Source organism: Balaenoptera musculus, chromosome 3 (genome assembly GCF_009873245.2).
Source record: "Balaenoptera musculus isolate JJ_BM4_2016_0621 chromosome 3, mBalMus1.pri.v3, whole genome shotgun sequence".
Taxonomy (NCBI): Eukaryota; Metazoa; Chordata; class Mammalia; order Artiodactyla; family Balaenopteridae; genus Balaenoptera; species Balaenoptera musculus.
Genome location: NC_045787.1, coordinates 150738881 through 150763046, shown reverse-complemented (window position 1 = coordinate 150763046; position 24166 = coordinate 150738881). Strand labels below are relative to the sequence as shown.

At 57.1% G+C, this 24166-nt stretch overlaps 1 protein-coding gene and 1 non-coding gene across 13 annotated transcripts; both read left to right on the top strand.

Annotated features, from left to right (window-relative positions):
• The first annotated feature begins 1199 nt into the window (after positions 1-1199).
• Positions 1200-24149, top strand: PDLIM7 (PDZ and LIM domain 7). 12 transcript variants are annotated; one of them, XR_005019198.1, is made up of 15 exons: positions 1200-1280; positions 2234-2339; positions 6086-6237; positions 6318-6348; positions 6812-6930; positions 7331-7351; positions 7610-7746; positions 7908-7944; positions 8917-8978; positions 9125-9362; positions 10357-10537; positions 16172-16292; positions 16390-16505; positions 18288-18427; positions 23663-23790. XR_005019198.1 is itself a non-coding variant. In XM_036845741.1 (15 exons), the coding sequence occupies exons 2-15, from the start codon at positions 2244-2246 to the stop codon at positions 23832-23834; spliced, it is 1566 nt and encodes a 521-aa protein (XP_036701636.1). In that variant the 5' UTR covers positions 1200-1280; positions 2234-2243; the 3' UTR covers positions 23835-24128. The 12 variants fall into 12 exon arrangements, 11 of the variants coding, with proteins under 11 accessions (XP_036701636.1, XP_036701640.1, XP_036701637.1 ...); XM_036845741.1 differs by lacking the exon at positions 18288-18427 and adding an exon at positions 16661-16743 and having other exon boundaries at positions 23663-24128; XM_036845745.1 differs by lacking the exon at positions 23663-23790 and adding an exon at positions 16661-16743 and having other exon boundaries at positions 18288-18337.
• Positions 20869-20998, top strand: LOC118893740. The gene has a single exon (XR_005019587.1). It is a non-coding gene; the product is annotated as a small nucleolar RNA SNORD97 (small nucleolar RNA).
• Positions 24150-24166: the final 17 nt, after the last annotated feature.

Here is a 24166-nt window from a genome sequence, read left to right as displayed (position 1 = left end):
AACCTGGAAGTCATTAGAGACCTTTTGAAGAGGGAATTAATTAAGAGGACTGGTGGGGACAAGAGCCTGACCGGAGTGGGTTCAAGAGAGAACGGGAGGAAAGCAAGGGTGGCAGGGCGATAAACAACTCAGAGGAATTTTACTCTCAAGGGGAGTAGAATAAAAGAGAGATAGCTGGAGAGGGATGTGGGATCAAGAGAGAATTTATTCAAAGATGAGAACGCTTACACCGATTTCTGGAGTGAGGAGGATGACGCAGAAGATGATGGTGGAGGGGGGAGAATAGCATGGGCCATGCCCTAGAAGGAGTTGAGAGGTGGACGCCTATTCGTCCACCCACACACTTCGGTCCCTGCTCAATTTCCCCCGCCTCCTGCGCTTAGCCGCCGGGGCTGAGCACTGGGGCAAAGTGGGGACGCTGACACCACCATTGGAGGCGCTGCCCGCTCTGGAGCGGGATACCAGGACACAGCCCATCGCGACAGTCAGCGCTGAGCCGTGGTTGCAGGGCCACAGGCTGCTGACTGCCGGGGGTCAGCGGGTAGGAGTAAGGGCAGGGCCCACAGGTCAGGATCGGGGCAAGCCAAGGGCCCTTCCACCTCCGTCCGCTGCCATTATTTTCTGCCTTCGGTGGAGTGTTCTGCAAACTTAACTTCAAGCTCCGCTGTGTCCTGTCCTCCTCCACTAACCCCACCTCGAGGTACCCCCACCCCGCAACTCTCTACCAAATTCGTCCGATTTAGAAATTCTGGAACCGCCAATGGCTGTGCCTTACGCCAACTGTGCCTATCTACACGGCGGCCCCTGAGAGGCGAGTAATCATTGTCCCATTTTTCCGAGTTGGAAACTAAGGTTCAGAGATGACTGAGGGTCCAGATCTGTCTGGTTTCTAAGGCGGGCTTTCTTTTCATCCTCCAACGGGAGGCGCAAGGGGCCAGGAGAGCGGCGGCTCGGGCTCCGGGGCAAGGAGGGTGTCCAGCAGCCCAGTCCCCGCCCAGGCCCCGTCCAGGCCCCGCCCCACCAAGGGGACCCAGGAGGGCCGTGTCTTACAGCTCAAAGTGAGATGGGACTTCGTGATTGGGCGGAGCGGAAGGATTGGGTGGGGCTTCCCACCGCCCGAGAGGCCGTGACTCTGACAGGGGCGTGGTATCTGGCTCCGCCCCCTTACGCGGGCTCAAAGCGGACGGCGGCCACGGGGGCGGGGTCAGAACTCGGGCGGCTGAACCCAACGCGGCTTTTTGGAGGCCGCTGCTGAGCAGCGCCCCGGCGGGGCCGAGCAGGTACATGCGACAGCGTGGGGCGTCTCGGGCAGGACCAGGCGGGGGGCAGAGGCCTACTGGGGACCACAGCGGGTACTGGGGGTCTTAGCCAGCTCTGCGCTTCCTCCAGTGGGCCGGAGCCCCTACCCCCGCCCCCGCCTTCCTGCGGCAAAGCCGGCTGCGGCGGCGCTGATTGGCGCCTGCGCCGCTCCCTACTCCCCGGATTCGGCCAGTGCATGGGGCCCGGGCGGGAGAAACTGAGTCACGTCGGGATGGTAGCAGGCCTGTGTGGGAGGCACCACCCCCACTGAGCTCCAGGATGAATCTCCTTCCTGGCCACGCTTTGGAGTCCCAGCCCCCACCAGCCTCCGCAGGGGCCGCGCCCCCGCGCAGTCCCCCCCAGCGCCCAGGGGTCCCGCCCTGGCTCCCAGCAGCTTCGACTGGTCCTGGAATGGCTAGGACCCGCTCCAGCTGCCTCCCTCCCCACCCCTCCCCCTCGCGTCCCGAGCCCCCGTGTGCTCCCTCCGCTGGCTCTCCGCATAGTGTCAGCTTACACGCCTTATATAGTCCGAGCAGGCTCCAGTCGAGGCCTGCCTGCCGGGACCTGGGGGCGGGGGAGAGGAGCGCCGGCCCCGGACTGGCCTTGCCGTCCAGTCCGAGGCTCAAGGTTGGCTTGGGAGGAGGCCGTGCCAAATTAGCCCTGCGGTCCACTCCTGGATGAGAGGAACCTCAAGACTGGATGCGGGCTCCCCTCACCCTCCCAGTTCCTTAGGGAAGGGGGGTTGCCCCTGTCTTTCCAAAGTGAGGTCTGCCAGCTAGTAGCCCAGCCAAACCTAACAAGGTGCCCGCCTACCCTCCCCCTGGATGTGCTCAGCGTCTGCCAGTGCCTGCCTGGCACTAGTCCGAGGCTGGTGTCCCGTGATGGGCCTGCCTGTGCACCCACTATGCATCACTCACCTTTTCTCTCCTCTCAGGAGCGGCACCATGGATTCCTTCAAGGTGGTACTAGAGGGGCCAGCACCTTGGGGCTTCCGGCTGCAGGGGGGCAAGGACTTCAATGTGCCCCTCTCCATCTCCCGGGTGAGCCTAGGTTGAGGCAGGGGCTCCCTCAGGAATCTTTGGGTGCTCAGATCTCCAGTGAGTGATGGGAGGAGTCTGAGCAGGAGTGAGCTGAGGCCAGTAGGCCAAGAGGTGTCCAGGTCCAGAGATGTGGGCACCTGCCACAAGGACTCCCAACTAGGCAGATACTAGGAAAGGAGCTCCCACACTTCCACAGCACTGCACTGTACCTGATGCCAGTCCACAAAGCTCCTGGGGCCACCTTCGAGGCTCAGGGAGATGCCATTTCTGGAGGAGGGGAGCCTGAGGTCTCCAGGAAGGGTCTAAGCTGCTTGAGGGAGCAATGCTTGGAGCTGGACCCCAGGCAGGGCACTCTGACTGCAGGATCTCACTTCATCCTCATTGCCACCCAAGGAATAGCAACTCTCAACCTGTTTATCCAGTTGAGATGACTTGGAGAGGTGAAGGGGCTCCTTCAGCGATTCCATGGCAAAGCAGGGATTGGAATTCAGGCACAGGGGTGGCCTGCAGTTTTCGTGGGTGGGTGGGGCGCCTCTCCCCAGGCCTATGTGAGGACCTATATCCCAGCCACTGATCCCATTCAGGATGCAGTGGCCTTTGACCCCAAGCAGGGGTTGGGACGGGGCTCTAGGGCTGTGACTTCAGCTCCCAAGAGCCTGTTCTGGTGGGGGCGGAGCTGGGGGCTGGCTCCTCCCTATGGCAGGGGGATTGCCTTATAAGCCCAAGAATGCAGCCCCATGCTGGGATGGCCAACTGGTGGCTGGAGTGTGCAGAGCTGGAAAAAAGCTGGCCTAGGCCTGGACCCCTGAACCCCATGAGTGGGCCCCTCAGCTGATTACCACCAGGCTGTGGCTCCAGCTGTGGGGTCAGTTGTGGGACACAGAACAAACTGCCTGCCCTGAGAGCACGAGGCCAGCCCTTGGGTTGGTGTCTCTGACTGTGGCCTGGGGGTCAGGAGGGGGTGGGGACTTCCTGTCACCATATCCGCTTGTCCAGAGAGGCCCACCCAGGCTCCTGGTGGGCAGGCAGCTATTGGCAGGAAGCCCAGGGCAAGCACAGCCTGGAGGGGGCCAGAGGGCCCAGCTAGAGGGGGCCCCAAGGCAAAGTCTGTCAGAGTTGGGCTTGGTGGCCAGGCCAGGCAGGCAGTCACTGTTCCCAGGGACCCTTCCACAGGGTTCCCTGGAAGCTCCCCTACCAGCAAGGTAGCTAAGGGCAGTGGTGTCCCTACCACATACACCCACCCCATACTCAAGCCTTGCCAGCCCTGGAAACCTACCCTATATTCCCTTCCCTGGGAAAGTGCTGGCCAATGTGGCTGGGGCCTTGGCTGACCTCTGCGCCTCAGTTTCTTCATTGGTGGGGATGGGCAACAAAGTAGCCTAAGGGATGGACTTTCAAATGTGGCCTGTTGGGGGCACTCTGAGCCCAGGCTCCCTTGTCAGCAGCCCTAGCATGTGGGTGGGGCCACTAGCTGAGCCCATCCCTGGAGTTGGACCTAGGCCCTGGTGGGTGGGTGTGTGAGGTGGTCTTTTCTGAGCTGGGCTGGCACCCTTTCTCTCCCCTGACCCCAGCATGTAGGGGGGCAGGGAGGGGCTAGGGCTGGCTGTAGGCCCGGGCCTGGGAGATGAGGTAATGTCTGGGACTTGGGGGTTGGGCTGCTCAGTGGAGCCCTCAGGCTGACTCACCCCCTACTCCATGCAGTGTCCAGCCCCCTGGCTTTTCCCTTCCTTGGTCCCTTGGGCCCTCTTGCTTCTCTCTCCAGACACACCCTGCCCCCCCTGCCCCCCCCCTTCTGCTTCTGTCTCCCCCTCTCTGATCATTCCCCTATCCCTCCTGTGCTTCCTATCCTCCTCACTCCAGAGAAGGAAGTAGTCCCCAGCTCCCCATCCCCTCTCTGGGAGCCAACTGCTCCTGCTCAACCTGAGACCCCCACCTCAAGCTTAGCCCACACCTCCCAGGAGCCAGCCAGTGTGGGTAGGGAGTGGCCAGACCAGGTTTCCCGTCTACTGACTCACCACGACCTTGAGTAAGTCACTTCCTTGCAAGGGCGTCACTTCCCCATGCCCATTATAAGGGGTTGGATTGGACTAGAGGTAAGATAGGGGATCCAAGCCCTAAACCCAGCTAGGAGGTCAGGGGGTCTTTCCAGCCAGAGGGCTGACCTCTGAGTTGGGCCCCAGCTCTCAGCAGAGATGGCCTGGTAGGGTGGGGCCTTAGGGCCAGGGTCCTGGCCTTGTCTCTTGAGTTGCTAGCTGGGCGACTTGAAGCAAGTTACTTAACCTCTCTGTTTTTCCATGTGTAAAATAGGTATATTCCCAGACTCTACTCCACAGGGTTGTTGAAGGATTCAGTGTGTGGCAGTACTAGGTACTCAATAAATGTAAGCTGCTGTTATCCTTTAGCAGGTGAAGAAAGGGCCACCCAGCTGTCTTACCCTTCTAACTTCCCAAGCATGAAATAGAGCCATCAAACCCAGGTCTCCCTTCTTGCCCTAGTGCCATTAGTCTCAGCATATGGTCCCTCTGCCATCTCTCTGGAACCCCTTACCTCCTCTCTCCCTACCTCAACTGAGTCTGAGCATCAGCCTACCTGATGAGCCTCATGGGGCCACAGGCAGCCTGTACCCCTCAAATCTCACAATGTGAATCTGCCTCCCAGCACTTCCCCCCAAGCCTGCTCAATGCCAGGCCCCTTGCCAGATGGCCAGGCAGCCCTGTGGGCTTAGACTTATGAACAGCAGTGCTACTCCTGCCTGTGTTGCTGCTGCCACTAGGCTAGAGGGATGGGAGGGCCCAGTTGGGTTCTTCAGGGTCACCTCTGTCTGGACCCTGGCAAATACCCCACCCCGGGCCTTAAAACTGCTGTTGGTTCCTCCTAATCTCAAGGCCAAATCCTGGTTCCTTCCAGCATTTGAGGCCTTCATAAATAGCTGGACTCTCTCACACCAGAGGCAGCCCATCCCACTCTCCTTTTGCCAAAGCCCACCACTTCCCAGAGGTCATCCTGATAGTTTCAGCTCATGCTGGTGGTGACCATTCCTTCCAGCCTACTATTGCTCCTCATTTGCCATGGGAACCAGGGATTCACAACTCAGAGCCTGAAGGATTGGGGGGAGAGGGTGATGTGGCAGTTGAGGGCTTGGGGGTGACATCCATATTTATTTACAACCTATGAAGCCCCAGCTGACAGTTTGGACCCCATTCAGTCACACTGATCACTGGGAACCTAGAGGTGATGGGGCCTATTCCTGGCGCTCAAAGTGTTCCGGTAGATCCCTGCAGTTGGCCCCAGGACAGGGTGCTAGGAGTGTAAGAGGTCAATGAGAGCACCCAACAGTGCTCAGGGAGGTACTTGCCACACGCACAAGCCAGAGGGCATGTCTGGTGGGTGGAATGGCCTGGGCGAGAGGCCAGCAGGGGCCTCAAAAGGCTGCGGCTGGAGCTGAGAAGCTTGGGTTTTAGCCTGAAGGTGGCTGCTTGTTGATGTCAGCAGTTTCTGGACTGTGGGGAGGGTCCCTGGAGGTGAACGAATAACTAAGCAGGGTGATTGGGGCGATGGTGAAGCTCAGGTGAGCCCCACCCCCTTCCAGATGGCTTTAGTATGCAGCAGCTGCCCAGAAATATGTTGAATGAAGAGGCCTCTGGGTTCTGCAAGTGGAGCAGCTAAGGAAAGGCAGGGTTGGCTGCTGTTGGCCTGAGTTTGGCCTGCAGAGCCTTGGGCCTCCATGATCCTCTGTCTCTCCATAGCTCACTCCTGGAGGTAAAGCTGCGCAGGCCGGCGTGGCCGTGGGCGACTGGGTTTTGAGTATCGATGGCGAGAATGCGGGGGGCCTCACACACATCGAAGCCCAGAACAAGATCCGTGCCTGCGGGGAGCGCCTCAGCCTGGGTCTCAGCAGGTATGCGGGCGCTGAGCAGGCCTGGCAGGTGGGCACGCCATTGGGGCTGCCCATCAACACCCCTTTCCCTTCTCTTCTAGGGCCCAGCCGCCTCAGAGCAAACCGCAGAAGGTATGTGAGGGGCTTGGGACATCTGGGCGGCAGGCGGGGTGGGATTGGACGTCCGGGCTGACCTGCCCTCCCTGGTGCAGCCTTGGTACCCCCATCCCTGGCCGGGAGTAGAGGGTGGAGGCCAGCTGGGGAGTCTGGGGACTGGGAGTTGGGCCGGGGGCTGCCGCACGGTCAGGGTACCACGCGTATCTGCCTGTCTGTCCGTCTGCCTGTCTGCCTCCCGCCGGCCTGTGCTGCAAGCTGCACTAGTCCGCCCTCGCCCTCGGGCCGCGTGGGCGGAGATCATCGCTCCCAAATGGGCCCCTTGAAACCCGAGTCGCCCCTTCCCCGTAGCCTCAGGCCAGATGTGTGGGGGTGGGGCTGGAGCGCTGCAGTCCTCTCCAGTCCTCTCCGCGCCAGGGGGGCACCCCACTCTAGCCAGGTCCCCGCCCCTGCCCTCCCTGCCCGCTCTGTCTCCGCCCAGGCCCTGGCCTCCGCCGCGGACCCCCCGCGGTACACCTTTGCACCCAGCGCCTCCCTCAACAAGACGGCCCGGCCCTTCGGGGCCCCCCAGCCCGCTGACAGCGCCCCGCAGCAGAATGGGTACGTGCACCCTGCCCGCCCACACCCCTCCTGCCCGCCCACCGCCCACGCCATCTGTCCACAGCCCCACGCCCGCCCGCTGCCCGCTGCTGCTCAGTCTGCGCAGCGCCCCAGCCCGGGCCGGAACCGTGCGGCAGCGACCCCTGGCGGCCAGGGAGGGGACTGCAGGCACAGGGCCCCTCCGAGGGTGTGGCTCCTGCCTGGGCACTGTCCTTCTGGAGGCTCTGAATGAGGCAGTGCCCCCTCGCTGGTGGCCTGGGGTTGGGGTTTAGTGTCGGGTCGTCTGAGCCCTAGACAGTGCAGCCTTGCCTCAAGCTATTCTGATCCCTTGCCATCTTTCTTGCTCCCCTTGTCTATTTCTTTGTCCCTTTATCTGTCCATGTGTCTATTTCCTTCACAGGTGCAGACCCCTGACAAGTCAGTGAGCCCCCTCTGCCTGTCCCTCTCTTTCTTCCTTTTGGCACTCTGGGTGGTGGCCCCTTCCCACCCTGGCTGCCCTCCTCTCACCTTGATTGCCCTCCTCCCCTCTCACTTACCTATCCAACCTCCCACCCAGCAGGGCCCTGGCCTTGCCCTTCCCCACTCTGCCATCACTATAGCCCACATGTACCAAATCTGGGAAGGGGCTGCCCCCGCTGCCCACCCCAGCATGAGGTTCTGAGCCACACCCTCCCCACAGACAGCCGCTCCGACTGCTGGTCCCAGACGCCAGCAAGCAGCGGCTGATGGAGGACACGGAGGACTGGCGGCCGAGGCCTGGGACAGGCCAGTCCCGTTCCTTCCGCATTCTCGCCCACCTCACGGGCACCGAGTTCAGTAAGTGCCATCCCAGGGCAGGGCAGACTCTCTTCCTGGCCCCCAACCCGGGCCTGGGCTTAGCTGGAGCCTGCTCCAGCACCCCGTGACCCTCTGCCAGGGCTCAGGGCTGGGGTGGCCTTCTGTCTGCTCTTGGTCAATTCCTGCCTCTGCCCTCTCAGTGCAAGACCCGGATGAGGAGCATCTGAAGAAATCAAGGTAACAGGACGAGCTCCAGCCCCTCTTTCTCACTTCCTGCCTCTCCCATTCCACCCACCACCCTGTGTCTGCCCCTGGCCGTCCCTAGCCAGGCTTCTCCATTCTCCTTCCTTTCTTCAGTCCTCCCTCCCTTCCTCCCTTCCTCCCTTCCTCCCTTCCTCCCTTCCATCTCTCCTTCCTTCCACTTTCTCCTCCTTCTCTCTCTGCTCCTCAGGGAAAAGTATGTCCTGGAGCTGCAGAGCCCACGCTACACCCGCCTCCGGGACTGGCACCACCAGCGCTCTGCCCACGTGCTCAACGTGCAGTCGTAGCCTGGCCCTCGCCTGCCGGCTGCCCTCTCTGCCTCTCTCTTTCTGTTCCTCCTCCCAGGGCACCCCCCCTTGGTGCCTCCAGCTTCTGCCTACCTCACCCCTCCCTTTCCTGCCCCTGGACTGAGCCTCCTACTGGCCTGGCCTCGGCTGCCCTCCTGGCACAGGGCCTGGCTCCATCTGACACTGTCTTCACTCTTTGCCCTATGGTACTGCTGTCTGCCAGGTCTGTGCTGGCTTAGGCATGAAAATAAACATGCTCGGCCCTGCTTTTTCTGCCTCTGTCTTCTATCTTTGTGGGCTTGGTTTGCATTTGGGGTAAAGGGGTGTTAGATGGATAAGATCCAGTATGGGCCCTGCCAGTCTGGGTCTCAGTGGGTGGGGGTACCCAGCAAAGGGGGCCCTGCCATCAGAAGGAGACCCAAGAGTTGCCCCAGAAGTGAGAGCCCTGCTCCACCTCCCAGCCCTGTGCCACAGACCAGCCAGCTGGAACCTGGCTAGGAGAAGCTGCCCTACCCATCCCTACCCCAGTGGGACCTGGAGTCCAATCCAGCAGCTCTCATGCACCCACGCATCTCCCATGGGGCCAGCAGGACCAAGGTTGGGGGGTGGAGCCATGCCAGGAGCCTCAGCCGTGCAGGGCCTTGAATGGCAGATCTTACAGCCAGGTGCCCAGGACAGAAGCCCCAGCCCCAGCTTCAGCTACACCCCAGGAACCCTGGCCTGGTGAGAGAGAGTGGGCTCGGGCCTGGGGAAGGGTGGGTAGCCTCCAGAGGCATGGGGGTGGGCCCCTCCAAGCTGCCCCGGGGTCTCCCCACTGTCCTGTGGCGTCCCTGGACACCCCCCTGGAGTCACTTTCCTGGCCTTGGCAGGCCCGACCACCCCCAGCCCCACCAGCCGCCCGCCCTGGGCTGTGGACCCTGCGTTCGCTGAGCGCTACGCCCCGGACAAGACCAGCACGGTGCTGACCCGGCACACCCAGCCAGCCACACCCACGCCCATGCAGAACCGCACCTCCATTGTGCAGGCTGCCGCTGGAGGGGGCCCTGGAGGCAGCGGTGGCAGCAATGGCAAGACTCCCGTGTGCCACCAGTGCCACAAGGTCATCCGGTGGGTGGCCCTGTTCCTTTCCTACCATGGTCTTTCCTGATCTCAAGTTCAACCCTGGTGTCTTTCTGATCTCTGCTCCCCCATCTATCTCCCCACTCATCTCAACCGCACCTGCGGGAGGATTCGGATTCGGTTCCCTATTGGAGTGAGGGTAGGGACCTGGGCTGGTTCCTCAGATTCTGAATCCTGCATTCCTTACCCGCAGCCCACCCGTCATTAGCCTCTGTTCAGCATTTGCCCTGGTGAAATGGAGGAAGTGCCAATGACACAGCCAAGCGGCAGCCCTAGATTCGCTGCTCTCTGGGCAAGAAAGGGCCTCCCCTTCCCAGCCCCTCTGCCTCTCTCCTTCCTGCTTGCTTGGTCTCTCTCTGCTAAGCCTCTGAAGTCCCTCCGTCTCTGCGCTGCTCCCCGGGGCCTGGCAGAGTCACACAGCCCCCCAGAATCAGTGTGACAGTGTGCCTTCCTAGTTCTCATCCCAGGCCCTTCACTGCTCTAGATTCCTGTCAGCTCTTAGGCTCTGTGAAGCACCCCTTCCTTCAGACATCCCCATTTATCTGGGACCTGCAGGGCCCTCCCCAGGCCAGATGGAACAGGCAAGCAGGACAGGGTGGGCACCAGGCTCAGCTCAAGTGCCCACTGGTCTTCAGGGCTCACGGGCACTCCAGGCCTCCTGCCCCCCCAGGGCACCAATTCCTTGGGTTCAACTTATTAGGCCTAAATCAGCAGCTCTCACCCAGTGTAACCTTCCTCCCTTTTCCAACACTGCCCCTCTCCCTCATCTCCTGTCATCAAAACAGTGCAGCTTTGTCTCTCTTGCTGTGTGACTTTGGTCAAGTCACCTCCCAAGCCTGTTTCTACCCTATTTGGAGATGGAGAGAATGAACTTTCCCTGCAAGGCTTCGTAGTAGGTGTTGGGTAAACCCCGTGGGGTTCTGGCCAGGAGCCCCAACTTCGTTTGCATCCATTCCCGCTCACTGCCCTTGCCTCCTGCCAGGGGCCGCTACCTGGTGGCACTGGGCCACGCGTACCACCCCGAGGAGTTTGTGTGCAGTCAGTGTGGGAAGATCCTGGAAGAGGGTGGTTTCTTCGAGGAAAAGGGCGCCATCTTCTGCCCGCCCTGCTATGACGTGCGCTATGCACCCAGCTGTGCCAAATGCAAGAAGAAGATCACTGGCGTGAGTGGGGCTGGCGGGTGGCTGGGAAGGCAAGTCTGACCCTTGAGTGTTGAGTGTTGTTGAGCAACTCCTGAGCCTGGGAGCTCTCCCTGCAGGAGCCTATTGGAACCTTACCAGCCTAACCGTCGGGCTGCTATATTGATCTTACTTTTCATTAATCAGGATCCTCTTAACAAATGACCTAAATCCTACTCAAAAGGGCTCAAGCAAGAGAGCGTTGGCGCAAATAATCAGAAAGGCTGAGGGGTGCTAACTTCAGGCCCAGCTGAATGCGTATCCCGAGGTCATCAGGAGTCTTTCTACTGCTTGCCTCTGGTTTCATCTTTGTTGGCTTCGTTCCCAGCATGCTTTTCCCTAGAAAGCGGCAAAGATGGTGCCACAGTGGCTCCAGGGTTACATCTCCCCAGGTTAGCACCACAAAGTGAAAGAGAGCATCTCTGTGCCAGTTGATGTATCAAGAGTCCCCGTGCTGATGCCCATTGGCCTGGCTTGCTTCACATGCCCATCTCCGAACCAAGCCGCGTGACTCTAATTGGCCAGGCCTGGGTGACACCCCTTCCTGGAGTGGGGTCTGGTGGCCTTGCCTGAACCACAGGACTGGTTCCTTGAAAATAAAACCAGGATGACATTACCCAAAGAAGGGAGGTAAGTGCTAGGCAGGCCAAAACAAGAGATGGCTGCTGTGTGGGGACTGCATTCAGCTTCGGTAATAGAAAACCCCACTACAGAGGCTGAAACAGAAGGAGTAATATTTACTTCAATCACAAGAATTCCAGGGGTGGAATAGCAGCTCAAGGATGCCTTCAGGCTTTTCCTCTTTTTAAGTTCTGAAATCCTTAGCATGTAGATCTTTGTCCTCAAGTGTATTGTATCATGGTTGCCAGATAAATGGTTGGGTCAGATGCTTTCTTTTAATGAGGTTTTGCCTTTTGACTCTGGAAGAAAAACCAGGAACTTGCATCTTTATCTCAGTTGTTGGAATTGTTATCCTGTGAACACCTGGGCCATGGGGGAAGCTGGCAAATCCAGTATTTTAGCTTCTGTCCTCTGTAAGAGAGAAAGGCAAAAGAGAAGGGGGTTGTGACAGGCTTTTGGGAGGCTAATGCACAGTGTCTGCCGCCCCTAGTACATATGAAAACGGAAACTCTGAAAGATGACTTGATGGGCTTGAAGGACACAGGACTATTGATTTGCAAAGCCAGAAATTTAGGCTCAAAAACTTGTGATTCAAAATCCTGTTCTTCCCGCTGAGGCTAAATATGCAGTATAGCCTGACCTGGTCTCCTGCAGGGCAACCTAGCTGCCACCCAGAGCTGGGCTTGGGACTTGGGTCAGCACATGTCATGGGTTAAGAGTGATGCACTATCTACCTTCTCCCATTCGTTTTCTTTACTGAGTGTGGGCAGTATGCCCCACGCTAGGGGCACCTCGTGAAGAGACAGGTGTGGCCCTGCCCCCAGGAGCTCACACAGAGGAAGGGGACTCTGAGGGTGTCAGGGGCTGAGCAGCCTGAGGAAAGGGGAGCATAATAGGCAGGGTGACAAGTTGAGGGGGTTTCAGTTGTACCTGTATGGAAACTGAAGTCCAGAGAGAGGCAGAAATTGCCCAAGGCTGCAAAGCATGAGGGCCGAACCAGAGCAGCCCCAGGCACTGCTGACTTTCAGCTTGGGCTCTTCTTGCCACTCATGCTTCTCCCCATTTCTGGATTCATAGGCAGAGCTTCCAGATGTGGCTAGAGAGCTCTGTAGTGATGGTCATGTTAGTGACGATTACCTTGACCGCAAGTGATAGAAAAAATAATGGCGGCTATCACTCACCTAAGAAAGTCCAGAGGTGGGCAATCTGGGACTTGTAGGCAGATCCAGGCTCCTGTATCTTGTTTCTCGGACATTCTCAACATTGGCTTACTTACCACTCATAGTCCAAGATGCCACTTGAGCTTCAGGCAAAATTTCCACGTTCCAACCAGCAGGATGTTGGAATGAGAAGAAGGGGTGGACGGCTCTTGGGAGCCATCTTTAGAAGATGCTGCCACCCAACCCTTCCTCTTCCATCCCATTGCCCAGAACTCAATCACATGACCACACTGAGCTGCAAGGGAGGCCGGGAAATATAGTCTGGTATAGCTATGTGCCCAGCAAAAAATGGGGGTTCCATCAGTAGACTGGAAGGGAAGAAAGGATATTATCACAGTCTTGTGTTGTGGGTCATTTACTATGTGTAGGCATCCAGCTAATCATACTACGAAGTCAGTTGGATTATTCTCATCTTACAGATGAGGAAATTTTGCCCAAGATCACAGTAATTTCTCCACCAGCCTAGGCCATACCCTGTTGGACCGTTCTAGCAGAACGGGCTGGATCCCAGGACCTTTCCTAAGCTGGCATCTGGGTTCGTTTCCCACAGATCAAGGCCCTTCTGTTCGCTGATGGCCCTGCCTGTGTTGCACGGCACTCTTGTCCCTCCCTGCCACAGTTTTGGGTGGGCAGGGTTATCACCCAGGCCGCAGATGAGGGGGCAAGGCTCACAGAGCCTGACTGGCTCCTGGGTCCTAGAGTAAGCCCAGAGTAAGGTGGCAAACCCTGCTCCTGCCCCAGCCCAGGCCAGTGGTTCCACAGTGTGGCCCAGGGGCCCTCAGCTTCCCCTCTTGCAGGGACTCCAGGGCCTGACAGACCCCAGGAAGCTCCTACCTCACCCTCCCATGGGGCAGGAAGCTAACCTTCCCAATTTACCACATACTTTGGGCTCTGCTTGTGCCTGGTGTTTGGGACTATGCCTGCTCTCGGAGCTCAGAGTGGAGCATGGGGAGAGAAACACAGGACAGTCAGGTTGTTTCAGCAGAGTTGGAGGGGACACATTAGAGGGGACCTGTCCCCTGGTCTGGGGACCCTCTGGAACACTATGCTCTCAAGGCTCACCACTCACCACCAGCCCCCCTCACTCTGTGCTCCAGCCACATGGGCTTCTCCATTTTGCCAGTGTGCTGTTCCCTTCACCACAGGGCCTTTGCACAGGCTGTCCTCTGCTAGGAATACTCTTTAGCACTCTCTTTACCTCATTTCTTCTCATCCGGGACTCAAATAGCACTTCCTCAGGGGCACTTTCTCTGATACCCACCCTCCCCACCAGCCCAGGCTCCCCACTGTTTGCTCACTACCTTCCAGCCCTGTTGTCCCATCTCTTCCCCAGGGTGAACTTCATGGGTTGGGGCCAGGGCTGTTTTGCTCACGCATTATGCTGTGCCCCATATATAGGAAGTGGTCAATTAAGACTTGAAGGAGTGGATGGAAGTGGCCTATAAGCTGAACTTAAAACATGAGTAGGAATTAGCATGGAGAAGGATCAGGGGAAAGTGTTCCAAGAGGAGGGAAGAGCTGTGTCACAAGGCAACACCCAGGGAGGGTGTGAGATGAGGTGGAAGAGGGGGGCAGGGGCCGTGTTAGAAGTTCAGAGCGGGGGACTGCTGAGGTCAGGTGTGCCTGGCAAGCTTCCCCGGGGCAGGGGGAGACAGCTAGAGGAGGAGAACTGAGCTGCTGGCCCTGGGTCAGCATGGTGGGATGGGAGAGGCAGATAGATTTAGGAAGCTTTGGGCATAAGATAGGGAAAACTGGCTCACGGGTTCTTCTGGATACTGGCAGAGACCTGCCTCCCTGCCCACACTCCCACTGGGCCCAGCTCTGGGCTCCCTATGCTCCTGCCAAGACCCTGTTCTGTGGGCTCACAGCCAAGTTCCTTCCCCCAACCCTTTGTCTTATCCTTGCAAAGAGGCAACACCAGGCAGTGGGAAGAGCCAGCTTTGTAGCAAGCCAGACTTGGGCTCAAAACACATTTCCACCATCTATTGGCTGTATGACCTGGGGCAAGTCACTTTCTCTGGGCCTCACTAAAATGGGGGTGGCAGTAACTTCCTGCCCAGGGTGGTTGAGAGGTATATGTGAGATGTGACAAATTTTTTTTTTTTTTTGGTCACTCCACACGGCTTGTGGGATTTTAGTTCCCTGACCAGGGATCGAACCTGGGCCCTCAGCAGTGAGAGCATGGAGTCCTAACCACTGGACTGCCAGGAATTCCCATGACAGATTTTATAGAGGTCACACGGGCCAGCTGAGAGCTAGGTGCTTCCCACACTTATGTCTTACTTGGTCCACACTGTTTCATTTTTAAATTAATGGCCAACATTGAAAAACTGGATTTGACTTTAACACCTAGATTTCCACCTGAGCCTTCCAGGCATTCCTAAATGAAGTGGTCAGCACCACCCCTGCAGGGAGAAGAGGTTCTCTCCCACAGCACAGTCCCCACCTGGCCCTGGCAGGCACTAGGTCTGGGACCCCTGGCTTCAGATGTGGGACCATCTTTATAACACCCCTGCAAAGCTGGGATTAGGCTCTCAGTTCAAAAGGGAAGGAGCCAAATGTCAAGAGAAGGTAAAGCTGTTGGGCAAGCCATGCAGCTAAGGTCTGGCTGAACCCAAAGATCTGATCCCCCCTCCGAGCTCCACACTGCCTTCTGCCTGCTCCAGATAGGAATGCTGCTGCCCTGGTTGGCCCGAGGGTCCCAGCCCCAGGGAGAGCTCAGCCCACCAGCAGCCTCTGCTTTGGCAGGCCTCCAGTGGAGCAGGTTAACTCAACTCACGAGCACTTGTGGTGCATACCCAGGGACCAGGCACTGTTGGGATATACCTGCTAACAGAACAGTTGGTATTTCATGCCCTCCTGGACCTTACACTGGATCAGGAAGAAGGGGGTGGGGAGCAGACGATAAGTATTAGACAAAATAGGTAAATTACCTGGTAGTATGTTAGTGTGGAAAAAAGGAAAGCGCTATTGGGAGTGTGGCTTTGGGAAGGCGGGTTGGCCTATGAACTGGTGGTGTCAGAGTGGGCCTCATGGAGAAGGTGACCTTTGAGCAGAAACTTGAAGGAGGTGAGTGGTAAGCCTTGCAGGTATCTGGTGCAGAGCAGTCCAGGTAGAGGGGACAGCTGGTGTGAAGCCCCAAGACGGTGTGTCTGGTGTGTCAGCCATGGATGAGAGGCCGTGTGGGGAGAGCAGAGGGACAGAGGCCAGACTTGCTGGCCTCTGGGCCCTTCCCAGGGCTTTGGCTTTTGCTCAGAGAAATGTGGACTAGGTAGGAATTGGAGCAGAGAAGGATGTGACCTGGCACAGGTTGTATCAGTCTGTAGGGGCAGAGGAAGGAGCACAGAAGCCAGTTTCATGCAGTCATCCAGGTCAGAGGTGCCCAAGGCTCACATCTCACATCACGGAGGCTGTGAGAAGTGGTCAGAATCTGGACGCATCTTGAAGGTGGACCCAGCAGGATTTCCTGGTGGACCTGAAGTGAGGTGTGGGAGAAAGCAGGGAATTTGGCCCATGCCGATGGAGTTGCCATCAACTGACATGGAGACAGCTGTGGGAATGCGAGAGGTTTGGGGTATAGAGATTGGGAGCTGAGCTTTAGACATGGCGTGGTGGACAGCCACGGGGAGACCTCAGGGTTGGAGAGAGAAAGTAGCAGCAATGCGTGTGCAGACGTAACATTTACCCTGAAAGAAAGAGGACCCAAGCCTGCTTTCCTGTGTCCCCGGCTCTGGAGAGGAGGGTGCTGAGCTGCCAAGTGACTGTCGCTTCCTCCCAGGAGATCATGCATGCCCTGAAGATGACCTGGCACGTGCATTGCTTCACCTGTGCGGCCTGCAAGACACCCATTCGGAACAGGGCCTTCTATATGGAGGAGGGGGCCCCCTACTGCGAGCGAGGTATGGGGTGGAACAGGCAAGGAGGCGGGGCTGGGTGAGGGGGCGGGGTGCGGGCAGGGGAGAACCCAGGGTCCCCTTCCTCTCTGTGTGTCTCCAGACTATGAGAAGATGTTTGGCACAAAATGCCGAGGCTGTGACTTCAAGATCGATGCCGGGGACCGCTTCCTGGAGGCGCTGGGCTTCAGCTGGCACGATACGTGCTTCGTGTGCGCGGTGAGTGCCTCTCCTCCGACTCAGGCTCCGCCCCCAGAGCCCTGTGTTCTTCACCACCCTCCCTCCCACCCCTGCCTCTGGGATTCCTAAGTGGTTGGGAAGGGGCCTCTCTTGCCACCTCCAACCCCATGTAACTGGACCTTGGCTGTTCCCAGATATGTCAGATCAACCTGGAAGGAAAGACTTTCTACTCCAAGAAGGACAAGCCCCTTTGCAAGAGCCACGCCTTCTCCCACGTGTGAGCCCCTCCCACCCACTGCTGCCCACCCTGCCCTGTCCAGCTGGAGGGGTTGCTGGTTCTGGAGTCATCGCCCCAGATTTCTGGGTAGGGGCAGCAAAAGTTGCCCAACCCCGACTCTTGGCCTGAGCCTGCGGTTCCCTGAGCCCCTGCCCACCCGCTTCACCTCCCCCCACTCCCTCCACCACCTCTGCACACTGGTGCTGGCCACACCGGCCCCTCTTCACGTACAGTGCCACAATAAACCTGTATCCAGCTGTGTCCGGTGTGCACTTCCCCCTACGCATCAAGAAAGGTGGGATCTGAGGCACGTAGCAGGGTGGAGATTAAGTTTTCCAGGGCTTACCATCCTGGTGGTCCTGTGATGGGGACATGGAGGACTCTCAGTCAGCAGGAGGAGGCAAAGGGGAATCGCATGTGCTGGGCCCAGGACCCGCAGAAGTGGGGGGCGCCTGGGCTGGCCTGGCGTGGAAGTCAGAGAAGAGGAGTTGAGGGGCATCCTCAGGGATGGGACATGGAAAACAGTACGCCAGAGTGAGGGCCTAGAGGGACCGCTGCCATCTGTATGCTGCAGGCAAAGAAGGTGGGGCTGGAGAGGGCAGCCCTCCGGTCCTGGGAAGCCACAAGTGCCAGGACAAGGAGCCAGGACTGCTTCCTGAGGACAAGGTGGCGGTGGGGAGGTCAGGGCACAGAAGTGTTCAGATCTGTGTTGTAGAAAAAGCCCCGAGAGCCGTGAGTGGGGTGAACAGAAGGAGAGAGACTGGGAGGAGGGGCAGGACTCAGGGGAAGAGAGGAGCAACAAGCCAAAAGGCAGAGGTGGGATCCAGTGACAGGTCCACAGGGAGCCCAGAGTGGAGACCTGGGATGAGAGGTGAGGAGAGGAAGGAAGGCAGGTCTGCTAGACATCTGGAGTATACCAGTCATTCCTCACATCGTCTTACATGATCCTCCCAGCAACACTGTGAGGTGCCTGCAGTTATTCTCATTTTATAGATGAAAGCTTAGGAGACCTGACCAAAGTCGCACAGCTGCTGAGCCATGAGCCAGACTAGAAGGCAGGCACGAAGCTGGCTGCACTGTCCTGGGACTGGCCGGCACTGAGTGCCATGCTCCAGGGATGCTCCTTCGGAAGCTTACTTCTGCCTGCTACCTCAAAACCTGGAGGCTATGGTGGTGGTCCCATCTTTCCCTGGGGTCTCTTGCTTCCCACTGGTGCCCTCCACTACCCCAGGGGGACTGTCATTTCTCCTGTTCCAAGTTTGGACTGGAGAGGGACTGAGGAAAGGCCCCAAACTAGGCCAAGACAATTCAGTGTGCCCATGGCCACCTGTCCTCCAGGGCTCCCTTGGCATGAGGAACCTCAGCACATCTAAAGTTGTTGGCATTCTCAACAGGTGCTTGGGCCTGTCCTCTTTAAGAGAAGAGACGGGCCTCTCTGTTGTGTTCTCTCGAGGACCCCTGGAGCATGAGTGCAGGGCTTCCTGTGTTATTGGGTTGGCCAAAAAGTTCATTCGGGTTTTTCCAATTTCATGTCGTCTTTCCAGAGCCTAGAACAACAGTACCTAGCACATGGTGGATGCCCAGTGAATGTTTGTTGAATGAGGTGCCTATGGGACATTTAGGAGACCAATTCAGGGAGCAGCAGAAGATTCAAGTCTAGATTCACCTTGGATTCAATTTGGGAGTGAGTTTGGGGCAGTTATCATAGATACTTGTCTTTGATGCCCAGAGAGGGGCCCAGGCAGGTCACATCAGGAGCAAGGCAGGTAGGATGTGGTTTTCTTTCAACATAGTTATCCCTGGCTTATTTTTTTTAAAAGAATTTCTTGTTACCTTTTTAAAAATATTTATTTTATTTATTTATTTTATTTATTTTTTTGGCTGTGTCGGGTCTTTAGTTGAGGCATGCGGGGTCTTCATTGAGGCCTGCGGGATCTTTCATTGCGGCGTGGGCTCTTCGTTGTGGCATGCGGGCTTCTCTCTAGTTGTGGCGTGCAGGTTTTCTCTCTCTAGTTGTGGCACGCGGGCTCCAGGGCGCGTGGGCGGCACACGGGCTCTCTCGTTGAGGCACGTGAGCTCAGTAGTTGTGGCACTCAGGCTTAGTTGCCCCGTGGCATGTGGGATTTTAGTTCCCTGACCAGGGATCGAACCCACGTCCCCTGCATTGGAAGGCGGATTCTTTACCACTGGACCACCAGGGAAGTCCCTAGACATCCTTGGCATATTAAATGCAGAGTATCTTTCACTTCCACAAAGAAATATACTCTCTCCCACTTCTCTTGAACCATGAAGCTCTCTCAGTCCATCCTTGGTTTCCATGGAGAGGGGTGGATGGTGAGTGCTGCTGGAAGCCGTCTGTGGGGGGCCTTCTGGGGGCAGCCGTGTGGGAATGCTGAGCTGTAGCCAGATCTGCCAGTTTACCAACAGCGTCCGGAGATTCAGACTTCTATGTGAAATTTGGTTTTTCAATGTTGGCAACTAAGTTAAATTTTTAAAAATCCTATTAAAAAAAAATAAACGTGGACCAAATCCAGTGTGAGGATAGCCAGGGCCGCAGCATAGAGAAGACATGAGAGATGGGGGAGTAGCGACATCACAGCACAGGGCAGAGAAAGCAGAAGGAGCCGCCAGAAGTGGAGGATCACAGCCTCCGGGCGGGGCAGGAGTGTTTCCAGAAGTCGCCAAGAGTGTCAACCAGGCAGGTAAGGCTGAGGAGTCCCCATGGCCTTTTGCAACTGGGTGACTTCCGATGCCAGGGTTGGAAGATCAAGGGGGAGGGTGTAGAGAGTGTGTAGATGAGAGTGTAGACGGCTGTCTTAAGAGGCTTGGCTGTGGTGGGCCCAGAGGACCACTAGCCATCGTGGTCAGCTGAGTAGCCAAGAGGGGTGGAGGAGGCAGCTTGGAGGCTCCTGCCAGGGGAAGGTGGTTGAAGAAATTGGAGGGCCGATGTAAAGGGAGAGTAGAGCAAAGAGCAGAGAGCTGGGGACTGAATCTCAGGAAAGCAGAGCTGGTCTGGATGGAAGTATAAACAAGCATGGGCATCTGCTCTGAACAGCCACCTCTCTCTCTGCCGGAACCACAGAGCAATCTCTTAGATGTCATTTAATCATCAAAACATGCTTAAGAGAGATGTCATGAAAGGCATGTTTCAGATGAGGGACCTGAGGCTCAGAGAGGGAAAGTGACCTGTCCAGAGCCACCCAGCCTGAAGGGCCCGGGTCTGCTGCTCCATGGATCAAAGGCCAAGGTGCTCCCCACTGCACGTCCAAGCACCCGCCCTCCCCAACACAGAACTGCAGGGATCACGGTGTTCTCAAGCTTGGGTGTGAGGCTATGCAGGTGGAGGCCAAGGGTACTGGGAAATGTCTTTGTACCGGGCATGGGAGGCCATTAGCTCCCTTGGAGAGTGCAGTCCCCCCAGCCGAGGGGGCAGAGCCGTTAGAGGGGGGCTGAGTGGGCAACTGGAGAGACAGCAGGCCAGGGAGGGGCATTTCCCAGCTCTGAGCAGCTTGAGCTCGTTTGAAGTCAGCAGGGAGACAGGCGGTGGAGTACAGGGTACACAGGCAGGAACTGATGATTCTGATGCTGCCTTCTTGGTGCTGGGCCCCAGCTGGGCCTTGGAACACTCACAGGGTACACAGGGTCCTGCTATAGGAAGGGAGCTGAGGCTAGGGGCTAAAGGGCCCTGCCCCATGGCACACAGGGGGCAGCAGCCGGGGCTGGGATTCGAACCTGAGTTGGCCTGAGTCCAAAGCCAAACCTGAGAGTGGAGGAAGGGCTCCTCCCCAACTGGGACCTAAAGTGGGGCAGGGTAGGGCGTGCGGGGGTGACCCTAGGGTTCCAGGAGCTATGGTGGGGCAAGAAGAAGCTTGCTGGGAGCCTGCGGAGAACTCAGGAGGCTGGGGTCAGCCCTGGGAGATTGTGCAGTGGGGTCACTACAGAGTGGCCAGGGAGAGTCCCAAGACCAGCCTAGGTTCTCCCGCTCAGGGCCCGGGGGCAGTAGAAGGTTAACTCAGCTTTCACCCATGTCCCTTGCCACTGACAAAAATGACGACTACTTGGAGACTAGGTCAACTAGGAAGGACTCTCAGCCGCATTTCAAACTAGTTTAAGCAAAAACAGGGATAGCCCAATGATTATAAAGAGACACGTTATTAAGAGGACTTAATGCTGGAATTATTTACCTTCTTTCTCTCTTTTCTGTACTTCTATGTTTGCCTGTCAAAGAAAAAAAAAAAAAAAACAAACAGGGATAATTTGTCTCGTTTAACTTAAAAGGTTAATGGCTTCAGACATGGCAGGATCCAGTACCCATGGATGTATATCAGGAGTCTCTGAGCCCCCGGGTGCGCTCTCCGCACCCCCCACCTCCAGATCTCCCCCTACCTCCATTTCTCAGTTCTGCTTTTCTCAGTGCTGGCTTTATTCTCAGGCAACTCTCCCCATTATCAGCAAAGACGCCCCTCAGCCAGCTCCAGGCCCACATCCAGTGGGGCCAGCTCAGGGCTGGCTCCCATTGGACTGACTTGGGTCATGTGTCCATTCCTGAAGCAGTCACTGGTTCTGACCCACTGGCCTGAATCACATGCTCCCCTCTGGAGCCTGCAGTGGAAAATCAACTGGAAGACAGGCAGGGATGCCTGACCGTGGACGTCCACTGCACTGGGCAGACATCCTGCTCTCCACGCCTAGGATCCCTGCCCCCTGACTCCTTCCCTAGACCCCACAGCTGTAGCCTCAGGAGCTACTACCAAATTCCAGGCCAGCCCCTGGATGCAAAAATGGGGGTGCTAGAAGGGGAAGCAGGGAGGGTGTGTCCTATGCTGATGTGATACAGGACAGACTGGGGTTCCCATACAGATTTTGCCACTCACCAGCTGTGTGTTACAGGGCGAGTAACTGCCCCTCTCTGAACCTCGGTTTTCCCAGCTGTGAAATAGTAATAATGGCCAACACGTCAATAGCACCTACTATGTGCAGTTGCCATTTTAAGCATTTTCTAGATACTTTTAAAAAATCCTCAAACAGGGTCTTCCCTGGTGGTGCAGTGGTTGAGAATCCACCTGCCAATGCAGGGGACATGGGTTTGAGCCCTGGTCTGGGACGATCCCACATGCCATGGAGCAACTAAGCCCATGCGCCACAACTACTGAGCCTGCGCTCTGGAGCCCGCGAGCCACAGCTACTGAGCCTGTGTGCCGCAACTACTGAAGCTCGCACGCCTAGAGCCTGTGTTCCACAAGGAGAGAAGCCACCGCAATGAGAAGCCCGTGCACTGCAACGAAGAGTAGCCCCCCCCCCACTCACCGCAACTAGGGAAAGCCCACGCGCAGCCAAAAATAAATAAATAAAATAAACAAATTTATTAAAAAAAAAAAAAACTCCTCAAACAGACCCTATGAGGTGGGTACCATCATTATCATCCCCATTTTATAGTGAGACAAGAAAGGCCAAGCAGAGTCTAAAGTCACACGGTAGTCTGTGCAGCTCAGGAGCAGAGCTAAGTGATGAAAGTGGCTGGCCCCATGCCAGGGGCAAGACCTGGAAAGTGCTGGGAGCATTGTAATGATGAGGGGGCAAATTTTGAAGGTGTGCTTGGTAGGAACTTGCAGAGGGAGGGTGAGGGCAGAGAAGGCTCCACCAGCTGGTGCTGAAAAAGTCCTGAAACCTACATGTCAGCCTTGAAGCCTTCTCTGAGAGGTGTGGGGGAGCGCAGAGCAGGAAGGTGGGCGTGGAAGGGCGGGGCTGCAAGGAGGAAGGGGAAGGGGTTCTCGCTTCCTAAGCCTTCATCCAGTCACATCTTATCCTCACAACATGTTATCAAAGAGGAAACTCAGAGAGGGAAAGCATTTTACTCAAGGTCACACAGCAAGTGACCAACTTCTGGATCTGAATCCTCCCTCTTTCTTGGCTTTTCCACTCTGGGGACCCAGAAGCCATTGGACTAGGCTCCCAGTGCTGAGGGGGGGAGGGGCAGGGAAGGAGCTCGAGATCTAAGAGTGGGAGAGACTTGAAAGGTGATCAGTGCTGGGAGTGGTAGACATGAAAGCCTGGTGGGAGGGCCTCCAAGGAGGCACCCAGCACCCACCCACCAAGGCTGAGCGTGTGGGTTTCAGGGGCAGCAGGTAGCTGATGGGAGGCAGATTTGCAGAAGAGGTAGTGATCATTGGTCACCCTGCTCCCACCGGTTGAGGAAACTGAGGACTACAACAGGGCCACTGAATTTGGCAATTTAGTGGTCTCTGGTGACCTTGGCCAGAGCAGTGCCAGGGAAATGCGGGAAGGAGACAGACTACCGGATGTACAAATTATAGGATGATAATGATGTGGAGGGGTGAAGGGTAGGCTCCAGGGTGTGTGAGCAGGGAAACTTCTTGCTCCCCTGGAAATAGAGAAAACTGGGCATGGGGCATATGGGGACTCTCTGTACTATCTTTGTAATTTTTCTGTGAATTTCAAACTGTTCTAAAATTAAGTTTGTTTAAAAATATAGATGGCAAAGAGGTAAGAGTGGGTGTGGCTGGAGTTTGTAGGTGTCTGGGGGGAAGCAGGAATTTGAGGAAGGGAGAGCATGCAGGTAGGGATTCTGTTTTTTGGATGTGAAATTGAGTGAGCAGGAGGCTGGGGAGGGGGCTTCGGGATGGGGAGATGAAGGTGTTCTGGGCTGGGAAAAGTCGAAGCAGGAAGGGACTGAGGCCGGAGATCCCCCTACCTACCGCTTCCAGGCACCCCTCAGCCCTGCTGTGGGGTCTTCCTCCCTCCCCAGAATCCTACTGACTCTGCCTGGGACTTGCTCCAAGTGGGGGCCGTGGAGAAACTGCCAGGGCCAGGGGTCCATGGGCATAGTGGAAGCAGAGAGTTCCCCAGGCGGGGACCCATGAAATGTATTGAGTTTTAAGAGGTTCTTCCTACCCCAAAGCGCTGGGACCCACTGCTGGAGATCAGTGCACACACTGCTCTCCTCTTGGCCCAGCTGGTTACCCAACTCAGAACTCAGAGGCCCAGCCCCACCACCTCCCAGATTGGACCAGGTAAAGTTTGCTCAGGTTCTGTCACCTCCTCTGGGAAGACAGGGGTGGGAGGCTTTGTAGGTGGAGGTAAAAGCTTCTGAGAGCTGCAGAGGGTTTCAGGATTCCAGCTCAGACAGGAGCAGGGATGCTCCAGGGGGCCCTGGCAGTGGTGTCCACTTCCCCTCGAGGGACTCCTCTTAGGCCCCAGTGTTTTCTGTGTTCAGAGCTTTGGGAAATTAAGGTGCCAGGAGGCTGGCCATGGAGTGTCCTTGGAGGAGCCCTGCCCTGAGAGTCTGGGGTTAGATTCCTCTGGGAGGCCTGAGGCTTGGGAGAGAAGGCAAAGGATTTCCTAGTCTGGCCCCACCTGAGAGGACTCAGGGGGCAGCTGGTAAGGGAGGGGTGCTCAGCATAGG